This window comes from Camelus bactrianus, chromosome 16 (genome assembly GCF_048773025.1).
Source record: "Camelus bactrianus isolate YW-2024 breed Bactrian camel chromosome 16, ASM4877302v1, whole genome shotgun sequence".
In the NCBI taxonomy this organism is placed as follows: Eukaryota; Metazoa; Chordata; class Mammalia; order Artiodactyla; family Camelidae; genus Camelus; species Camelus bactrianus.
In genome coordinates this window covers 40,931,764-40,952,094 of record NC_133554.1, presented here as the reverse complement: position 1 = coordinate 40,952,094, position 20,331 = coordinate 40,931,764, and the positions used below count along the sequence as shown (strand labels likewise).

The following is a 20,331-nucleotide window of genomic DNA, read 5'->3' as shown; positions in this document are numbered from 1 at the left end:
TGTTTTTAAATCTCATTAAGATGCAACCAAAGAAAAGGGTTTGAGGGGGGAGTATTTTTAATGACTGAAACAAGACAGGTCTAAAACCGCAGCTTCTGGAAGAACGATTTGTTCTTGCTGGTCTTGTATCTCTCCTTGAACTTGACTGTAGCGTGTTGTCAGGCATTGCGTTTGAGAGCAGGGTCTCTGAAGACATCCTTGTTGACAGCAGTTTTGTCCAAGGGGATGTCCACAGAGTACCTTGTGGGCATGAGGCAATTATAATATAAATTTTCATGAAAGAGTTGATCTTTGACCTCTTAGTGATTTTCATCTTGCTTAGCAAAGAAAAGGATTTTCATGTATTGAGTTCCTGTTATGTGCCAGAGAATATATGATGCAGTCTCATTTTAACTCTCATAACCCCATGAACGGTGGGTTTCTTCCAAGTTGTAGGTAAGGAAACAAGTTCATAGAGGTTAAGTGACATACATCAAATAGCATGTAAATAAATACCTAAGCCAGAAGGAAAATCTCATCTGAATCTTTCTGTCTATAAATGTGTTGTTTTTCTACCATACTGTTTCCCAAAGTGTACGTGTCTTTTGATCCACCTAGTGAGAGTATGAATGATACGTAGATATGACAATAGTGAAAATGTTACTGGATAAAATAAGATATAGTTCAGTGGTAGAGTGCATGCTTAGCATGCACGAGGTCCTGGGTTCAAGCCTCAGTACCTCGATTAAAATAAATTAAGTAAAAACCTAATTACCTCCAACCCCCCCAAAAAAACCCCCACAAAAAAAGACCTCTTGAGAGAGGTTTCCCAGACCTGTTTTGTTTCAGTATCCTGTTTGTTTCTTTCACAGTACTTAACAAAAGTGTACTTAGATGTCAAATTTATTCGGTCCACTTTAAGCCATTTAAACCTTTGCTTAAGGAAAGATCTCAGAGGTGGCTTCCAAATCTGTTTACTAAGATTATTCCCTCTTTTATAACTCTTCTTAACACACTTAAACTACATTTCATAATATTTTACTGGTTTTTACAAAACAGAACTAGTGATTATTACTATATAGCATTTTATATACCTAGGAAATATAAGTGGTATAAGACTCCTGAGGCTACAAACATCAGGTTTTTATTGCATCCTTAGATCCTTTCCACATTATTTACTATTGGAATTAAAGTAGTTAAGAATTTTTAATAGATGGAATTATGATTTTGAGTAATATAAAATCTTAAGTTGATTTTGGTACCTCATAGAACTCTGGAAACACACTCATACAAGTGCAGAAAACCTTTTAAAGTGATGGCATCACAAACTTTCTGCAGACTTAAGCTGCTGAATTATTAGTGATAAAACTAAAATTGTCAAATTTGGCAGGAATTTAACATTTAACAACCAATATAAGTTTAGCTTTCTGAGAATATTTTGTAATCAGTAATCTGATACGCTTATTAGAGGATAGGTCTGTCAAAAATCTTGTTCTAGGAGGGAGGGTATAGCTCAGTGGTAGAGTGTGTGCTTAGGATGCATGAGGTCCAGGTCTTGGGTTCAGTCTCTGGTATCTGAGTCAATAAAAGTAAATAAATAAATAAATCCAATACCACCCCCAAAAGAAAAAAACATCATGTACCATAGGGTTCATACTGAATTTCTTAGTTTCTGTGGTTAACTGATAATACTTGCCCTTAAAATTGTCCAAATCAAATTTCTTTCCCATGCTTTATGATACAGAGCTGTTGGTGCCGAGAGTATTTGTCAGTGTAATACAGAAAATGAATGGTTTTAGAAAAAATTTGGCTCCTGTCTGTGTATTCCTAAATTAATTACAGCAGTCATTGCTACCAATATACTCGAATCTTTAAAAAACCTCTTAAGACAAGGTGTTCTCATTGAATTATCTATATGAATTGATTGTTTAGTGTTTGTCCAAATTTTGGTTAGCTGGTAATTTCATTCCTTGGAGGTTATCTAAATCCATCAGATCATCTGAAAGCAGCATAACACCTGGACATTGACATAGGTAACTTTTAACAGAAATGCCCTCACAGATTTCATGAGATAGAAGTATCTGAGTGAAGACTGCTTCTCTTGTGTAAATCTAGTCAAACATTTTCTGTGACTTCTTTTACATAAAAATTTGTATGGTAAATGCCTCTTTGATTTTAGTACCTTGGAATTTTTTTTCCCCAACAAACTTGCATATTTCTTATTGACTACAGTAAAAACAGTTTAACTTGGGACATTTTAAGTCGTTGCTTTGATTGTTATTAACTGTAGACAAAAAGTTGTGGTCTGTATTAATTAATTGTCCATAATTCCTATGCCCTTAATTATCTCTGCCCTTATAAGTAATGTCTTGATTTGACTTGACAGCTTTTTTTTTTTTTTTATCTTAATGTGGTTTCATTGGCTTTTTTTAAAGATACGTTTAGACACTGTAGTGCACCCTCCCCCTCTTTTGCCAGCATCTGTACTTGGGCAGTAGGGTTATGTGAGCTATTTTGGCCAGTGAAATGTGAGCAGAAATTACATCTGTAAGTGTGTGTAGAGGCAATGAAAAACACTTTCCTGATTCTTCTGTTTCTCCTCTTGCTTCTTTGACTAGGGAAGCCTCAAGTACCAAATGGTTACAGCCCCAAGATGGTGGACTCTCACAGTTGAGAAAGAAACCTTTGTTGTGTCAAGCCTCTCAGATTTGGGGAATAATTTGGTTCCCAAGCACATCTGTCTTATCCTTTGGGAATACAGAATTATCAGTCACAGTTCAGAAAAGTTTGAAAACATATTTACTGTTTCTTCTGTGCTTTCAATTTTGAGATGTTAAGTAGCTTTTATCCAGGCCTCCCTGCTTTTCAGAATCTTAGGAGAGGCAGAGCTGTTTCAAAATTATATATGCCAGCTTCTCTAAAGATGAATAAAATCATCCTTTGGCTGGTATGTTAAATATGTGCTTGCTATATGAAGGACATTATGCTTTCATGGCATGCCTCAATATGAATGAATCATACAGAGGTATACAGCACTTACCCACTGTGCAGACTAAGTGGTGGAGTTCTTTTCATTCCTTTATTTCTAAACCAGTTCTTTTTGGAACTAAGCGGAACTAAGCATTGAGATTTTAAGGGAGACATTCATCACATTAAGTTCTCTGGCCAGTCTAAGCTCTTTCATCTTAGGTCTTTGAGTTCTCCTTCAGCCTAGTTCCTCTCTCAGTACTCTGGCACCGGTCTGGTTTTTTGCCTTTTATTCATTTGGGAGCCACTCTCTCTCCCCTGAAAATGCAGACATCAGGTTTTCCCTTCCTGCTGTACTTCTCTTCCCCCTTTTAGCCCAGAAGGCACCAGTATTTTTCCTACATATGATGCAAGAACCATTCATCTTCATACATCCCAGCTTTCAGTGTTAAGTTTCTCTGATAATCATAAGGTGTGAATGTTCTTATAATTTAAACAATGGATGCTGACACTCTTCTTAGTTTGCCTTCCCTTTGTTATGAAGGGATAAAATACATTTTTCCTCAGCAGCTGGGAAAATATTTCAAGATATTTGGTTTCTTCCTCTTGCTGTTCTCTTCTAGTACAGAATGACTTTCTGTGGTGATTCTTTTCATTGTATTTATCTTTGTTTCAAGCTTTTTAGTTATTTTGTAAAGTATAAGATAGTCATGTGGTAAAAAAAGTAAACTCAATGTGAGGGAACTAGTGGCATTTTAATGAAAAGCACAGCTTTTCACTGCTACTTCTAATTTAACAATAGATCTTCCTCTTTTGAAAAAGTGCTCTCATTTAGTAGAAATACTATATCTTGGGGGAAGACTTCCCTATATGTCAGTCCAAATGTATGCATTTAAAATATATTCTGATAGATCACAAACTAACAGTTTAAAAAAAAAAAAACCATGTCTGACAACTAATAATTGGCCCAGAGAGATTTTTACCAAGGTAATTTTTATAATTACAACAGATGGATTTTACAGAGTTTTACAATTTACAGAGGTACCTTTCTCTCCCCCCTTCGCTTTTCCTGTGATAGTTCTGCGTCACCCCTGAGATAACTTTGCATTCTTTCCATTTGACATAGTGATTTGGGAAGCTGGCCTTTTATGCATGCCAGAAATAAATTTATTGTCTTCAGTTTCTTCTCATGTTGGGTCTTTGGAGGAGGTCTTTTCAACAATCCCCAGGGAACTGAAGATTATCATCATGTCTGTCATCTGGATTACTTTTCATTGTGAAGGAGACAGAGTTTGGACAGCTACTTAGTTCATCTCAGTCTTGTGTGTGTGTGTTAAAATACACATAACAAAATTTACTATCTTGGCCATTTTAAAGTATATTTCACTGGTGTTAAGTATGTTCACAATTTTTTTTTGCAACTCCTCCTGTCCATCTCTATAATTCTTTTCATCTTGTAACACAGAAGCTCTGTCCCATTAAACAGTAACATCTCATTCTCCTCTCAGCCCCTGGAAACTGTTATACTTTCTTTATGAGCTTGACGAATATAAGGATATCATATAAGTGAAATTGTAAAGTATTGTCTTTTTGTGACTGATTCATCCATGTTGTAGCATATTGCAGAATTTCCTCATTAAACATTTTTTTCGGTGGGGGAGTGGGTATAGCTCAGTTGTAGAGCACATGCTTAGCATGTGTAGGGTGCTGGGTTCAATCCCCAGTACCTCCATTAAAAATTTTATTTTTAGTTGAAGTATAGTTGATTTACAACGTTGTGTTAGTTTTTGGTGTACAGCATAGTGACTCAGTTACACATATATATTCTTGTTCATTGTAGGTTATTAACAGGATACTGAATAAAGTTCCCTGGGCTATACAGTAGGACTTTATTCAGAATTTCCTTACTTTTTATAGCCAATAATATATTCCACTGCATGTATACGCTACATTTTGCTTATCCATTCATCCATCGATGGACACTTGGTTGCGTCCATGTTTTAGCTGTTGTGACTAGTGTGCTATGAAGGTATCCAGATATCTCTCTTCAAGACCCTGCTTTCAGTTCTTTTTGACATATACTCAGAAGTGGAATTGTTGGGTCATATGGAAATTCTGTTTAAAATAATTTTTTCAAGGAACCTCCATACTGTTTTACACAGCAGCTGTACCATTTTATATGCCCACCCATAGGGCACAGGGTCTAGTTACTCCACATCCTTGCTAACACCTGTATTCTTATTTCTTGATAGTGGTCATCCTAATGGATGTGAAGTGGTAGATCATCTTAGTCTTTTAAATAGATAAAGAGCTGGGTTATTTTCTTAACTGCTTTGCTCTAAATGAGTCCCAAGGGGCTTTTGATTTTGAATCAAATCTGGTTATTGTATAAAATGGCACTTTGTTTTAGACAAATTCTGTTACGATACCACATGTGAAATCTAAAAAAATACAACAAACTAGTGAACATAAAGAAGCAGACTGACAGAACAAACTGGTGGTTACCAGAGAAAGGGGCAATGTAAGAGTTGGGGAGTAAGAGGTATAAACTATTAGGTATAAAATCAGCTACGAGGATGTATTGTACAGCATGGGGAATATAGCCAATATTTTGTAGTAATAATGGAATGTAACCTTTAAAAATATGAATCAGTATATTGTTCACCTGTAACTAATAATATTGTTCAGTAACTATACTACAGTTTTAAAAAACAGCACTTTGCTTTGCTTTGTTATAGATTGGCTTGATGGGCTTTTTTTTCACCCCATCCTTTTTTTTTTTAAAACACCGATCATCACATTTCCATATAAAAGACAAATTATAACCCTTCACATTCGCATTCCCTTTGTCTTTTTTTGATAATCTAAAGCAGGTGAATTGGTAAGAATTCTAGACAACAGTGTACCAAGTTCTCAGAATATCCCCAAGTGCCTTGACTTTTGTATTATGAAAGGGTATTGATCTCCATTAGTCATTTCATATACAGGATTCAAGATCAGATCATATAGTACTAGATGACCTAATACTATTAAGTCCCTAAGATACCATAGTCTTGTTAATTGGAAATATTAGAGTGTACTATAGACACTTTGCTGAAGTTTGATAACATAGGACACCTATGCTGAATTCCCCTTTATATATTTAATAAACAGACCTCAGATCTTCAGGATGATTCTTTGGGTCTCAGACTTCTTTATGGATATAACTAAATATTCTTCTAAATAGAATGGGCTGCAGAAAAAGGCCCTGTTGAAATTGCTGAGAATAGACTAGAATCTCTAGTTCTATCTAGAGGGGATCCTTAAATAGATTTCATTTATTTGTGATGTACTTAGTCAAGTGCAGAATATATTTTTCAATCTCTGTATTTAACTTTGTCTTATTTTCTTCATTCTTTTATCAAATGTTTGTGTGCCATTTATGTCATTAGATACTGTCCTTTTTGGGGAATAGAAAAAGACACAGTTTATGCCATTTTAGGAAGGTAATATTTGATGGGAAGAAAAACACTGATCAATACAGAGAAATATGCACATGGGTTGGAGAGCACAGGAAAGTTTCACAGAGTAAGATGTTTGAGTTTGATCCAGAGGGATGACTAGTTAGGCAAAGAGGAAAGGTCATCATTGGTCAACTGATCACCCTTTACATAAGGCAAAGCCAAGATCTCGCCAGAACCTTGAGTGACAGACCTTTTGAAGGCAGTGTCTGATGCTGTAACCTTTCTCTTTCCTTGGGGTGATTGCCTTCAGTATTTTTGGACTTAAGGATTTGTTTCTGTGAGCACACCACTTGGAAAGTTAGTTGAATATGGTAGTTTAGAAGGAATTAAGGCACTTAAGTTACATTGGTTTGAATTCTGGTTTTACCACTGAATAGCTGTATGACCTTAAGCAAGTTACTTTGAGTTTCAGTTTTTTGTCTTTAAAGTTGGGATTATGGGTTGTAACAGCTGGCAGACATTTTTTTCCATGTTAGAAGGTGTTAAAAGTTATGGTTATGACCCTGTACTTTTTTTTTTTTTTTTTTTGGCCACTCCACTCCGACCCTGTATACCTTGGTAGGAAGTTCGTTAATCCTATCAGTAAGTGCAGAGTCTGCTTATTTTCTCTTGACTGATTCTGAACAGTGTGCTTCCATCCTGACCTTGGATCTCATTAATTAGGAACTGTGGAATGGGCCTTGTGGTAACCTGTAGTCAGTCTGATAGGTGGAGACATGGCACCCCTTTAGATTTTTTTAAGACTGTTGAAACTCAGCAGAGACCTGTTTAACCAGCTGGTAGGGATAGCTTTGGGAGAAAAAGTTTACTGGGATGTTATAGAGCTATTAGTGGCGTGGGAATATCTGCTCTCCACTGGGCATTGGCAGTAAGTTTTTTGGAGATCTGAGGGGTTAACTTGTAGGTGGAAAAAGATGTGTTTTAAGCAGGAATGAACCACATTTTAATATTTTAAGCTTGTGTCTCTGTTGTCATTGAAGCCATTTATCTTGCATCTGTTCTTGTAAAAACAAACAAAAAGATCCCCTACAGGCGACTTCAAATCTAATGTAATATGATTAAATCAACACGCAATTCTGGAGTCGGTACCTATTGTAATCCACTGAATTTGTGATTTTGAGCAAGTTTCACCTCCACAGTTTTTGGTTTCCTTGTATAAAATGGGGCTGGTACCTATGTCAGAGGTCTATTTAGAAGATTAAATGCATTAATACATGCAGGATATTTGGAGCAATGCCTGCCGTGAGGTGTTTTATTTATAATTGAGTTTATTGAATGAATGTATAAATAGTTCAAAGAGCAAAACTAAGAACCAAAGCTAAATTAAAGTTGGGGTGAAAAAACATTTGACTCTTCTTCTGTCAGGATAGTCACTAACAAATAGAGGCAAGCTGATTTAATGTAATGGATGTCTAACTAGACTATTAATACAATGAAGGAGAAATGACCTGGGATGAAACAGGCTTATTAGCATTTGGTTAAGATGACCTTTGAGTTGTGAGGATTATATATTTCAGAGTTTCTGTAATAGTAGTGGTTTTCATTCAGCTACCCTTGGTCCCCAAACTATCAGAAATCCCTAAAATTATATTTTATTGCCTAAACCTCATGTACCAAACTGCCTGTACATCCACAAATAGTGATTTGACCGTGAGTTGCAGTTCTCTAGTTCATAAATTGTGACCATATCTGCTGCAAACAGATTTGACAACCTTCCCCATCCCAGAAGTGCTGAGATCACATTGATAAAATGCTGCAGAGATGATTTCATGAAATACTAGTTATGTTTGAGAAGTTTATATGACTGTAATTGGTGTTAACCTTCTGCTGATGGAGGTTTTAAGGATGTGGCCAGTCTAGAGTTTTGTTTTGTTTTGTTTTTTTTAATAAATTAGAGCCTTCACATAGTTTTGGGGTACGTTATAGAATGATGTTCCTGTTGCTGGTGTTAAAAGGATAAGGATGACACCAATGTTATCGTAAGAGTTTCATTATAGTCATAATTTGTACAAACTGATACCACGCACTGGTTGTAGAACTTTTGGGACAGTATGAAGCTCTTTCCCTCTTCTCATTAATGCTTTTATTACTATCCCTTAATCTGTTACCTTTAGGAATGGAGAAATTCTGAAGATGAAGGGCTGTGAGGAGTAGATGGGGTTTTAAAAGTAACTAACTCCTGGGGTGGGGGGATATAGCTCAGTGGTAGAGTACATGCCTACTAACGTACACAAGGTTCTGGGCTCAATCCCCAGCACCTCCATTAAAATAATTAAAAACCTTATTACCTCCTACCAAAAAAAAAAAAAAAAAAAAAAGTAACTCCTAAAACTCCAGTAATAAAGAGGCAAATGATCCAGCTTAAAAACTGGCAACGCATCTGAATAGATACTTTCCTAAGAGCATACACAAATGGCCAATTAGCACATGAAAAGATGCTCAACATCATTAGCTGTCAAGGAAATGCAAATCAAAATCATAAGATACCACTTCATACTCACTGGGATGACTTTAAAAAAAAGAAACTAGTAAGTGTTAGTGAAGGTATGGAGAAATTAGAATTCTCCATTGCTGGTGGAATATAAAAATGGTGCAGCCCCTGTGAAAAAGTTTAGCAGTTCCTTCCGAAAAAGTTACATGACCTTAGGGGGACAGTATAGCTTAGTGGTAGAGTGTGCTTAGCATGCACAAGGTCCTTGGGTTCAATCCCCAGTACCTCTGTCAAAATAAATAAACCTAATTACCCCTCCTCAAAAAAAAAAAAAAAAAAAAAGACAAAGTTACATGGCCTAACCCTACAGTTCTACTCCTTAAGTTTATATTCAAGAGACTTGAATGCATACTTACATGAATGTTCACAGCAGCATTATTCATAACAGCCAAAAATTGGAGAGTCAACTCAAATGTCCATTGACTGATGGATGGACAAATAAAATGGTATGTCCATTATAGTAAGTGGGGTATTGATAGATGCTGCACTAAGGCTGAACTTTGAAACATGCTAAATGAAAGGAGTCACAAAAGGGCAATATATTATATGAAATGTCCAGAATAGGTAAATCCATAGAATTGGAAAGTAGATTGGTGATTGCCTAGGGCTGAGGGATTTGTGGTTAAATGGGGAATGACTGCTAATGGATATATGGAGATTTTCTTTTTCTTTTAATTTTTTTTTGGAGGTGGGGAGGGAGGTAATTAGGTTTATTTACTTTTAGAGGAGGTACTGGAGATTGAACTCAGGACCACCCCGTGCATGCTAAGCATGCACTTTACCACTTGAGCTGTACCCTCCCCTTGAGATTTTTTCAAATGATGGAAAATGTTCTAAAGTGCATTATGGTAATGGTTGCACAATTCTGTGAATATACTAAAAATCATTGAATTGTACACTTTTAAATGGGTGAGTTGTATGGTATTTAATAATAACTGCTGCTGTAGTACTGTAATTTTTTGTGCATTGTTTTGTGGCTTTCTTAATGAAGGGAATTATATACTTACGTATACTTAATTGAGTCTGGGATAGTAGAATGTCATTTAATGTTTTAAATATATCCCCCCTTACATTATAAAATTATTACATGTTCATTGTTGAAAATTTCTAAAGCATAGAAAAGTGAAGAAAATCTAAATCACCTGGGGTACTAGCCAGAGGCATGTTGTTGAATCTTAATGTTATTAAATATTTGGGTATAGTTTTTCCATATATAATGTTGCAAAGCCCTATGATTTAGAAGAATTAATGGTCTTTTTTTTGTGTAGCTAGGTTACTTTTTAAATTGTTTTGTTGGGACCAGCTTATAAAAGTGAAATACTTCACTTCTGAGGCATGTTTAATTTGCTGTTAGTTTTTGAGAACTAGTATGGCAGTGAGTATGAAATAATATCCTCTTACTCCTCTGCCACTAAGTTTAGCCTTTTTTCATGGCAATGGTTAAAAAAAAAATTGGATGTTTCAAATGAATGTTTTCAGGCTTCCACCAGTCAATTAATAGTCTTAGTACCATATGCCTTAATATTTCTTTTTTTAAATGCTTCAGAATTGTATTTTTAAAAATCAGCTGTATTGGGGTAAAGTATATAAAGTACACCACTTTTCACATACAGTTCATTGTTTCGGTAACTACATTTCAGCTGTGTTGCCACCACAGTAGAACACTTCTGTTACACCCTTTCCCCAAATGTCCTGAATATCCCTAGTAGTGGGCTTGCTGAATCTTTGGGTGTTCAACTCTATAAAAAACTACTGAACTGTTTTCTCAAGACCATACCATCTTAATGTTTACATTAACTTCCTGATATTCCTGAAAGGATTGCTGAAAGGATAATTTTTTTTAAATGAGGGGAGTTACTTAGGTTGGTTGGTTTGTTTAACAGGGAGTACTAGGAATTGAACCCAGGACCTTGTGCATGCTAGGCATGCTACCACTGAGCTATACCTCCCCCCGTACTTCTTTATGTTTTGTTTTTTTTAAGTGAGAGGAGTTAATTAGGTTTATTTACTCATTTATTTATATAAGGATACTCATTTATTTATATGAGGATACTTTTTTGAAATGTGTTTTCCTGGAATTATACATAATTTAGCATGTCTTTAAGCAGTGGTTCATAAAGTCATACCTTAAAGTATGTTTATGCTTAGTGTTAATGTTTGCTAAGCATGATTGTTAAAACACAGATCCTTGGGTCTCATCACTAAAGATTCTGACTCAGTAAAGTTGGAGAGCTACATAGTAATATGGCATTAGTCTTTTCTGAAAGCATAGTTTTCATTATTTATTTAGTTAGTGTTTATTGAGCTGTTTTTGGTTCTTTGCATTCACATGTATTGCCTACATTTCCTATACTTGGTATCTCCCAAGATTTATCTGGGCCCCTTTCTTTGCTCGCCATCTGGTGGTAACAAATAGAAACATGCAGTTTTGCCAGTGAATGAATTCATAGGTGGACAGTGCCTTCTAAAGGAGGTTTGTGCTTCTAAGTTTGGTGTGTGTTTGACTAACGAAATGCTCAGTATATGTTTGCTGTATGGGTGAATCCCCTTTCCTCCCTGTTTTTGTTTTTGTTTTGAGGAAATTCAGTTTATTTGTATTTATTTGGGGAATAATTTATTTGTAAGAAAATACATTTTAGAGCCTGTAAGTTTAAAATTTTTGTGTTAAACTGCCAGCTCAATTATTTTACTGGGAAATGGGTAGATGTGCGTTCCTGTTTCTCGTACTTAATATGACAGATATCTCCAAGCTATACTAAATTATACTTGGTACTATGTAGTCATTCTGGTTCCATACAACTTACATTCCAGATCCTCTTGTTCTAGGCTCTTAAACTTTATTTTCCATGTTTTTAGTTTTTGATTCACATTAGTTTTGATGATTGTAAAGTTATTTTTGCTTAAAAAATTTTTTTGTCTTTTTTTTACATTAGCTTGTCTGAAAAAAGACCTACTATGATAGGGATGTCTTAACAAAACTTAGTTTGTAAGGTCTCATTTTACTTTTCCCTTATAGAAATGGTGGAATCAATGAAGAAAGTAGCAGGGATGGATGTGGAGTTGACAGTTGAAGAAAGGAACCTTCTATCTGTTGCATATAAAAATGTGATTGGAGCTAGAAGAGCTTCCTGGAGAATAATCAGCAGCATTGAACAGAAAGAAGAAAACAAGGGAGGAGAAGACAAACTAAAAATGATTCGGGAATATCGGCAAATGGTGAGATTGTCATATTCTAGACAACAAAGAATGGAGTCTTATGTGTTGGCTATTTAGATTATAGCCTAGTACACGTGTTGTATACCTGTGTAACATGTATTTATATTTTAATGGATTTGCATCTTTTACTCACCTGGATTAGGAATTAGAAGCTATACAGTATTTCAGGACAGAGGAGATCAACTTTCTTCCTTAGAAGCTACAGAGAGCAGTGTTCAACTTTGGGCACTGGACAAACAGAGAACTAATTTAATCTTTGTTTTTATTGTGGTAACTGCAAAATACTTCCTTGAGTGACTTGAAATTATACCATTCAGAACAATTTAGCAAATATTTGTGTGCCTCTTTTGTATCACACAACTTGATAAATACTGTGAGTGCAAAGATGGGACAGGTAAAGTTACTATCTTTATGGAGGGTTAGTCTAGTCATTGTTTAATGAATAGGACAGAAAAAAAGCAGAAGGCATTGAACATTATTTCATAAGATTGTTTCAGACAAAATATGTGTCTATGTTGTCTTTCCTATTGTGGGTTTTAGTCAAAAAAATTTGATCTAATGCAGTGGTTTTCAACCAGAGGTGATACTGCTCCTCAGAGGACATTTGGCAGTGTCTGGAGACATTTTTGATTTGTCACAACTTGAGGGTGCTATTTGGTATTTAGTAGGTAGAGACAAGGATACTGCTAAACATCTTATGCATTGAATAGTGCTGCTCAATAACAAGTATGTTGCCCAAAATGTCATTAGGGCTTCTGTTGAGAAACTGATCCTAGTGGAACAGAGATATATACATCTCATGTAAACACAGTACAGTAAGGGAAACAACATTGTAAATGAAGTTAAAAAAAAATACAGTGAAGGAAATTACAGAAGCAGGCACAAAAAGGAAGTTATAATTTAGTAGTTAAATACTAGAATTTAGGACTTCCAGTAGCACAGGAGTATTGACAAGTAAGGGTCATGGAGTTGAGATCAAGGAACTTTGTTGAAAGGAATTTTATTATACCTTGGGATGTTACCAGGAATTGGAGAGACAGGCTGTAGCTACTCGTGAATGTAGTGAAAGGGCCTACAGAGATCTGTTTATGACAGAAATTGAGAAAGTGTAGAGGCTGAGCTTCCAGGGAGGAAGGGTTTTGGAGTATTAGCACTCATACTGAGTCAGTGAGGAGTTAAGAGTTCAGAAATTGTCCTTCCCTTAGAACAGTCTGTCTCTACTTGAAAAGTCACACGGAAGATAGTTCATGCAGGAGAGAGCTAGTTTTACTTAGAATCAGGACAAGATTTTAAGAGATGAAAGAGTGGGAGAATTATTTACTGTGGCAAGGAGGTTCCAGAGGGCATGGAAAGAATTTAGAAAGGTCGAACAGTGTCATTGAATTAATATAAAATGGAGAGCAGAATGTGTATGTGTGTTTAGCGGTGGTATATATTTTTGGCATGATAAATTGAGATGAGTGGTGATACTTTAGTCTACAGATTTTGGGTGCCATAACTGGCTATAGAGCTCTGCCTTTAAAGTGATTGGCTGTTGAGCATAGTAGTGGTTAGGAATGTGAGCTTTGGAGGCAAACAACCTGGGTTTGAATTTTTATTCCATCCCTTACAAACTCTGACCCTAGCGATGCAACCTTCCTGGATTCAAGTCCTTAGTCTGCCTCTAAGTTCTTTAAGTTAGTGATCTTTGGGCCAATATAGTAATCTTTGCTCTCCCATGTAAATGGAGGCAACAGTTGCTACTTCATTAAAGAAACTAAAACTTAGTAGTAATTGGTGTTTTGTAGCTGACCTATGAGATTTTAGGGGGCAGGGTGAAGCAGGGGTAATTAGGTTTATTTATTATTTATAATTATAATTAATTATTCTTATTTTTGTTTTTAATGGAGGTACTGGGGATTGAACCCAGGACCTTGTGCATGCTAAAAACCACTAAGCTCTACACCTTCCCCGCACCCTCCCTTTTTCTCTTTAGCCTATATTTTAAAATTTTAATGATTTCCTCTTTCAAAAATAACCTTTTAAAACGTTTATTTTCATATTTGCCTGATTCTTTTAAAATAGTATCTTCCTGTTGCCCTCTTTTTCTCTGACAGTTCTCTAATTAACTTTATTGAGATCTAATTCCATACAATAGAACATACATGTTTTGAATGTCCTGTTGGCTGTGTTGTTTTTTAAATCATGGGCCGCATGCACCCTTCCTTTTTAAAGCACTTAGGTAATGTCACATAGAAAAATAATTTTTATAACCTGGAGACAATTTTTCTTTTGTATCAAGAGTGGGGAATGGGGGTTTGGAGAGAAATGTGTATGTTCTGTTTAATATGGTTCTCTTCCCCCTAACTGGAAATAGAATGTTTGAAAGTTTGTATAATTTCTTAGATTTAAACAGTTTTCGACTTTTCTTTATAGGTTGAGACTGAGCTAAAGTTAATCTGTTGTGACATTCTGGATGTACTGGACAAACACCTCATTCCAGCAGCTAACACTGGCGAGTCCAAGGTTTTCTATTATAAAATGTAGGTTCTATACTAGAAGGGAAAATGTCAGATTAAATGTTGGCCCTCTTAGAATCACTGCTTTTTCTATGTAGGTTTTCAGTATTTTATTTAATGGATACATGGGAGGAGTCATTCTCAAAACTAAAATTAACTTTTGAATAATCATTTGCAAATTCACTGCATGAGAAGAATCAATGTTACTGCTTTTAAGGTGGTCAGACTATTACTGTAAAAGTGTGCTAGGTTTTACTTTACTTACTTAAATTCATTTGCTTGTGAGGCGCTGCCCCCCTAGCTACAAGCAGTGCTTTACACAGTTCAGTCTTAATATTTTATATAGAAAAAGTTTTTATTTCATGATTAACAAACTGTTGTGCCATTCTTTGGAACCACTTTCATGTTTAATTCTGGTCTATCAAGTAATAAATTTACTGATTTTTGAGCATCTAAGTTAATTACTTGAGGATTTTGCTTATATTTGGCAATGTGAAATCTCTAAGGAGGAAAACTAACTAGATGTCAGTCATTCCTGAAAGAGACTTTTTGAAATTATTGGGAAATAATTGAAATATTGAAAAAAAGTTAATTTATGTGTTTTTGTTGCATATTTGATTTTATATAATATAGAAAAATGTAACAGTTTAAGAAACATTCCTAATTCTATTTTTGTTTTGTCTTGTTTTGTTTTAGGAAAGGGGACTACCACAGGTATCTGGCTGAATTTGCCACAGGAAACGACAGGAAGGAGGCTGCGGAGAACAGCCTGGTGGCTTATAAAGCTGCTAGTGATATTGCTATGACAGAACTTCCACCAACACATCCCATTCGCTTAGGTCTTGCTCTCAATTTTTCTGTATTCTACTATGAAATTCTTAATTCCCCTGACCGTGCCTGCAGGTAAGTCATAGAAGAGAACAAAAGCTCTCACTGGAAGTGAAAGAGGTTACAAAAGAGAATAACTACTTGTTTGTCTGTCTTGTTCCCTGAGACTGCCTTGTCTCGGTTATGTGATAAAGAATTTATTTTGGCTCTTAATGAAACTGTTTTGGATCATAGACAGACATATCTCAGATCATTAGGATAGCAGTTAGGATAAGTAGGTTGATGGGGGAAAATTTGATTGGTAGATTGAAAAGAATCTTGTTAGAGTAGGAGAAAGGAATGAGAGGAATTTTCATAATAGAATTATCTTCAGTTTTGTATATCAGCTTTTAGTCTTTGTAGGCATGTTTTTAATATAGTTATGCTTTTAGTGTACATTATCATTTTTTATTTTCTATTATAAAGTTTTCCATCCTTGACTTATGTAAAAATATTCCATTTTTATACTTCAGATTGTTCCCAATTTTTGATACAGATATATAAGATATATCTTTTATGTACGTAGCTTTTTACTTTTTAAATACATGTAACATGAAGTTTATCATTCTAACCGTTTTTTAATGTGCAATTCAGAGGCATTAGGTATACCCACAATATTGTGCAACTCTCACTACTATTTCTAAAACACTTTCATCAGCTGAAACAAACCAGCTACTAAATAGTAACTCCATATTCCATTCCCCTCTGCCTCAGTCCTTGGCAGTCTCCACTTTCTGTCTTATGAATTGCCTGTTTTTGGGTACCTTGTATGTTAGGAATAATATATTTGTTCTTTGTAACTTCAGTATTGAATATGTAGGAATCAGATATTCTATGAAAGGAGAGATTTTTATGATGTGAGGTATATTCATTTGAGTGGAAACTAGTATTATCTAAAAACATTCTAAATGACTAGTTGAATTTGTCCAGACAGGTAATGTCTTAACTAAAGAAGCTGTAGCTATTCAGTTGATGTATTGGTTGAATCTTTCATTGCCATTCTCTAGTCTGGCTGTCCCACGCGTAGCTTCACCTCAAGTCACTTCCATGCTTTTACTTTAATTAGTTCAAATATGACGTCTCCATTTGCTCCTCCTCTTGAGTCCCCAAAGCACTTTCTCAAGAATAGCATGTCATCCTTCTTTTATATTAGTTTTTTGTGTGGCAGTCCTTCTATTAGATGTTTTAAAAGTTCATTGTGGACTCAGATTGTGTCTCTTTCGTTTCCCCACCTTTGTCCAGCCTCACTTGGTGTAGATGAATGAGTATGGATTTTGTTTCTTTTAATTTAGTAAATAGCTTGTATGATTACATTTCCATGGGTTCTATATTACTTTTTTTCTTACTTGCTGTTAAGTTCTGTTGAATTAAACTGTGAGATCCTGTCTCACAGTTTTCTCTTTTTACATTAAAACTTTATTGAATAAGTGATCTGTTGACTAGAACTTGGAAATACCTTTATTATGCATATATTTTGGTGGTGGATTTAGGATGCAAATTGGTCTGCCTGTGGAAAGGATGTAAGTGGTGCTTCAGAAATTGCACTAGTTCCAAGGTTTCTAGATTACAAAATTTTAGAAGAAAGTTAATTTTCATCAGTTACATCAGCTTTTCCTTTATTTCAGTTCTTAAATGCAAGCATTCAAGGGTCACTGTTAAAATTCTGTGTGATAACTGAAGAAAAGACTGAAATTTAACTTAAGTCATTTCTAATTCTGTGTTTGGACTTGTTTAGTTTATTTTTGTAATACATTTATGTAAATACTTGTAGGTTGGCAAAAGCAGCTTTTGATGATGCAATTGCAGAACTGGATACGCTGAGTGAAGAAAGCTATAAGGACTCTACACTTATCATGCAGTTGTTACGTGATAACCTGACACTATGGACTTCAGACATGCAGGGTGATGGTAAGGGAACTGAAGTTAAATGTGTCTTTTTCAGTTGTCAGATGTGTTTACTCTTCGAAATTCCTTGGTATTTCTTTACATTAAGCTGCAATTTAGACTTAACCTCCAAAGTATCCTATCCTCCAAACTAACAATTAAATTACTGCCTTTATAGGAAATAATAAAGTACAGTCTTCGATTTTGGGCGAGAAGATGAAAAAGATTTGTTTGGGAAAGGGAATCTTTTGTTAATAATCAGATCTGAGGTTTTGCCTCTAATAATGATTGCTAAACTTAGTTTACCTCTTCTCTCACACTGTTTTGAAAGTCTTAGAGCAGTTCATATTATCTTTCTCAGATTCAATTTTAGAGGTGTAAAATTAATTGTATTTGAATGTCATGATGACTGCTTTGGCTAGTGGTAATCCTCAGGTTAAAACTAGATAGTACCAGTAGATATTTAAGAAGCATCTTTTCTGTGTGTGAAAATCTTTATAAAGGAACTAGTTTCCCTCTGTATTCTATACAACAAATGGAATGTCCTGCCCATAGGTCCTTATTTAAGAGATTTGGTATATGTTGTACTGTCTTTGGAAGCATTATACTTTTTGAAAGTGCCTCTCTTTGTTTTTCTGGAGTTTCAATTGTAAATAGTTACTGTTTTACAGAATTTAATCTTGTGAATGAGGGTGGGGTCGTTGCTTAAAATTTATTCCAGGCCAAATTTGTCACATTTCTTGATTTTAAGAGAGATTTTATTTTGCCCATTTCCAAAGATTCTTTTTTTATCCATGATAGATCATTGAAGAGGGGAGGAACAGGGAGATGGACACCAACCGGTGTGACAGAGTATTATGAGACTGAGTTTTTAATTGGTGGTGGTGATATGGGTAGTAGAAGCAAAGATTGTTGTCACTATTAGGTGTAGATCTTTGAAGAATATTACCCAAACTGAAGCATATGTTGCATTACTTGAGGTTTCTGTTGGTCAGACCAACATGTTGTACTGTCTCTGGAAGCGTTATACTTTTTGAAAGTGCCTCTGAAAATAGGTATCAGAATGTAGGTTGTCATTTGAAGGATAGAATCAGATTTTAGACTTAGTTGGTTTATGGTGCTCGAGTGAGAATTAGGTGACTCAGCTTCTAAAGCACGCTAGCTCTGTGAACTTTCTAGGTACTTGACTAGGATTGGCTTGAAATATGTGGCACATGTGACCTTGTACACTTTCAACAAAGCCAATCGGAGCCACAGATTACTTTTCAGTACAGAGCTTCAGGCAGCCATGACCAGTCTGTGGAACTCAAAACCAATTTAACTATCTCTGAACTAATGACTTAAGGTTCCTTCCAGCTTTAAATTCTGTTGTTTTCTAACAATAACTACTAAGAAGACTATCTAAACGGCTATGGACTCTTCATAGTCACCCCCAGTTCAGAGAAGACTATTATCTCTCTGCCTGTTTGAGGGGATAAAAGGAAATCATGTGGAGAGTTTGGTAAGCGATATTGACCTAGCTATATACCCCTCTGACTTCTGGGGACGTTTTTTTTTTTGGAGGGTAAAAATAACAAAAAGGTGGTCGGTTGAAAAGCCCGTTCTTAGATACCTAACTTTCTAGATTATAAAATTAAAATAAAAATAAAGTTTATTTTTTATTATCACTCATAATCAAGAATTGATTAATTGAAGTAGCCTTATAATACTTGTCACTCCAATTTTGTACAGAAACCAGATACTCTTTTTCTTAGTTAATGGATCATTTAAAAATTGGATGTCTTTAAACTGCCTGTGTTTTCATAGTTGGAACGGTTCTTTGTACAAAGATGTTTTATTACATTTTAGGGTAGATTTCTCTTTAATCCTAAAACATTTTTTAAAAATTTAGTGAAATTTACTTGCATCAATTTTTTTTAACATTTTTTATTGATTTATAATCATCTTACAATGTTGTATCAAATATCAATTTCTTATTACTTTGTAAATTGACCAGCTAATTTAATTTGGTTGAAATAGACTGATTTGAGAGCTGTCACAAAATATTTGGAATTATGAAACATAGTTTAACATGAAAAATGCAAGTAGTCTATTGAGATTTTAGTAAAATAACAAACACTGTATTTATAAAATGTTGTGGGTATTAGGAAATTGCCAGTTTTACTAAAACGTAGAGTATTATGTTTTATTAAATTGGTTTTGTGACTTAGAATCAATGCTTAATGTGGAAGAATTTTGCTCATGAAATTGGCTAAGATGTAGCTTGGGTTTAGTTTTTAAGGATTTAGATGGTTTTCTCCCTTTTTATTTACTTCATATGAAAAATGGTGTGCAAAAACATTTGAATTGAGGGTTTCTAAAGGAAGAAGAGTATGTAGTTCACAAGTTTTACTTACACAAGTTCGCTTTTTTAAACTGCAGGATATGTTAATGTCTGTCTGGGTGTGTTGGAGCATAATTCTTTAAGAGGACCAGTGCTTTTTCTTGTCAAACGATTTCAGCCTGCCCTTCTTAACCCGTGATCAGAGGGCTGTTTAAAACACAAGTCCTTTGAGAAGAAGTGTGTTCTCTCTGTCCCTTCCCCTCCAAAATCTAGAAACAGTGGGCAAAGAAGTACATATCTGAGGAAACTCCCCCCCTTTCTGTGTATCTTTTAAGAGGATATTATTTTGTCCTCTTAAAAAGGAACAGATTATTTCTTAGAGTGAAGTTTATACAAAATAAAAAGACCAAAATCTTGACTTCCCTAGGTCATTGATGTTTTTCCTCTGTCCTGCTCTTGGTTTATTTTTCTTGTAATGTTGCTTTCATATGATTGTTCTCCCTCCCTTTCTCCTTGCAATATAGATTCCTAAAGGAAAATCCAACTCTTCCTTTCCTAAAAACTCTACTTTGTAAGTCATTATCATGGCACAGTGAATTCTGC

The 20,331-nt window shown here is 35.1% G+C and overlaps 1 protein-coding gene across 2 annotated transcripts in view; it reads left to right on the top strand.

The window, feature by feature from the left end:
* Nucleotides 1–20,331, top strand: part of YWHAE (tyrosine 3-monooxygenase/tryptophan 5-monooxygenase activation protein epsilon) — a 36,843-nt gene that overhangs the window by 14,001 nt on the left and 2,511 nt on the right. Inside the window, exons 2-6 of one of the 2 annotated variants that reach the window (XM_045518999.2) lie at nucleotides 11,957–12,156; nucleotides 14,572–14,678; nucleotides 15,351–15,557; nucleotides 17,293–17,429; nucleotides 20,253–20,299. In XM_045518999.2, coding sequence (XP_045374955.1) covers nucleotides 11,957–12,156; nucleotides 14,572–14,678; nucleotides 15,351–15,557; nucleotides 17,293–17,429; nucleotides 20,253–20,260 — 659 coding nt within the window. In that variant the 3' untranslated portion in view covers nucleotides 20,261–20,299. The remainder of the gene's footprint in view (nucleotides 1–11,956; nucleotides 12,157–14,571; nucleotides 14,679–15,350; nucleotides 15,558–17,292; nucleotides 17,430–20,252; nucleotides 20,300–20,331) is intronic. The other variant, XM_010958211.3, reaches the window with a different exon arrangement.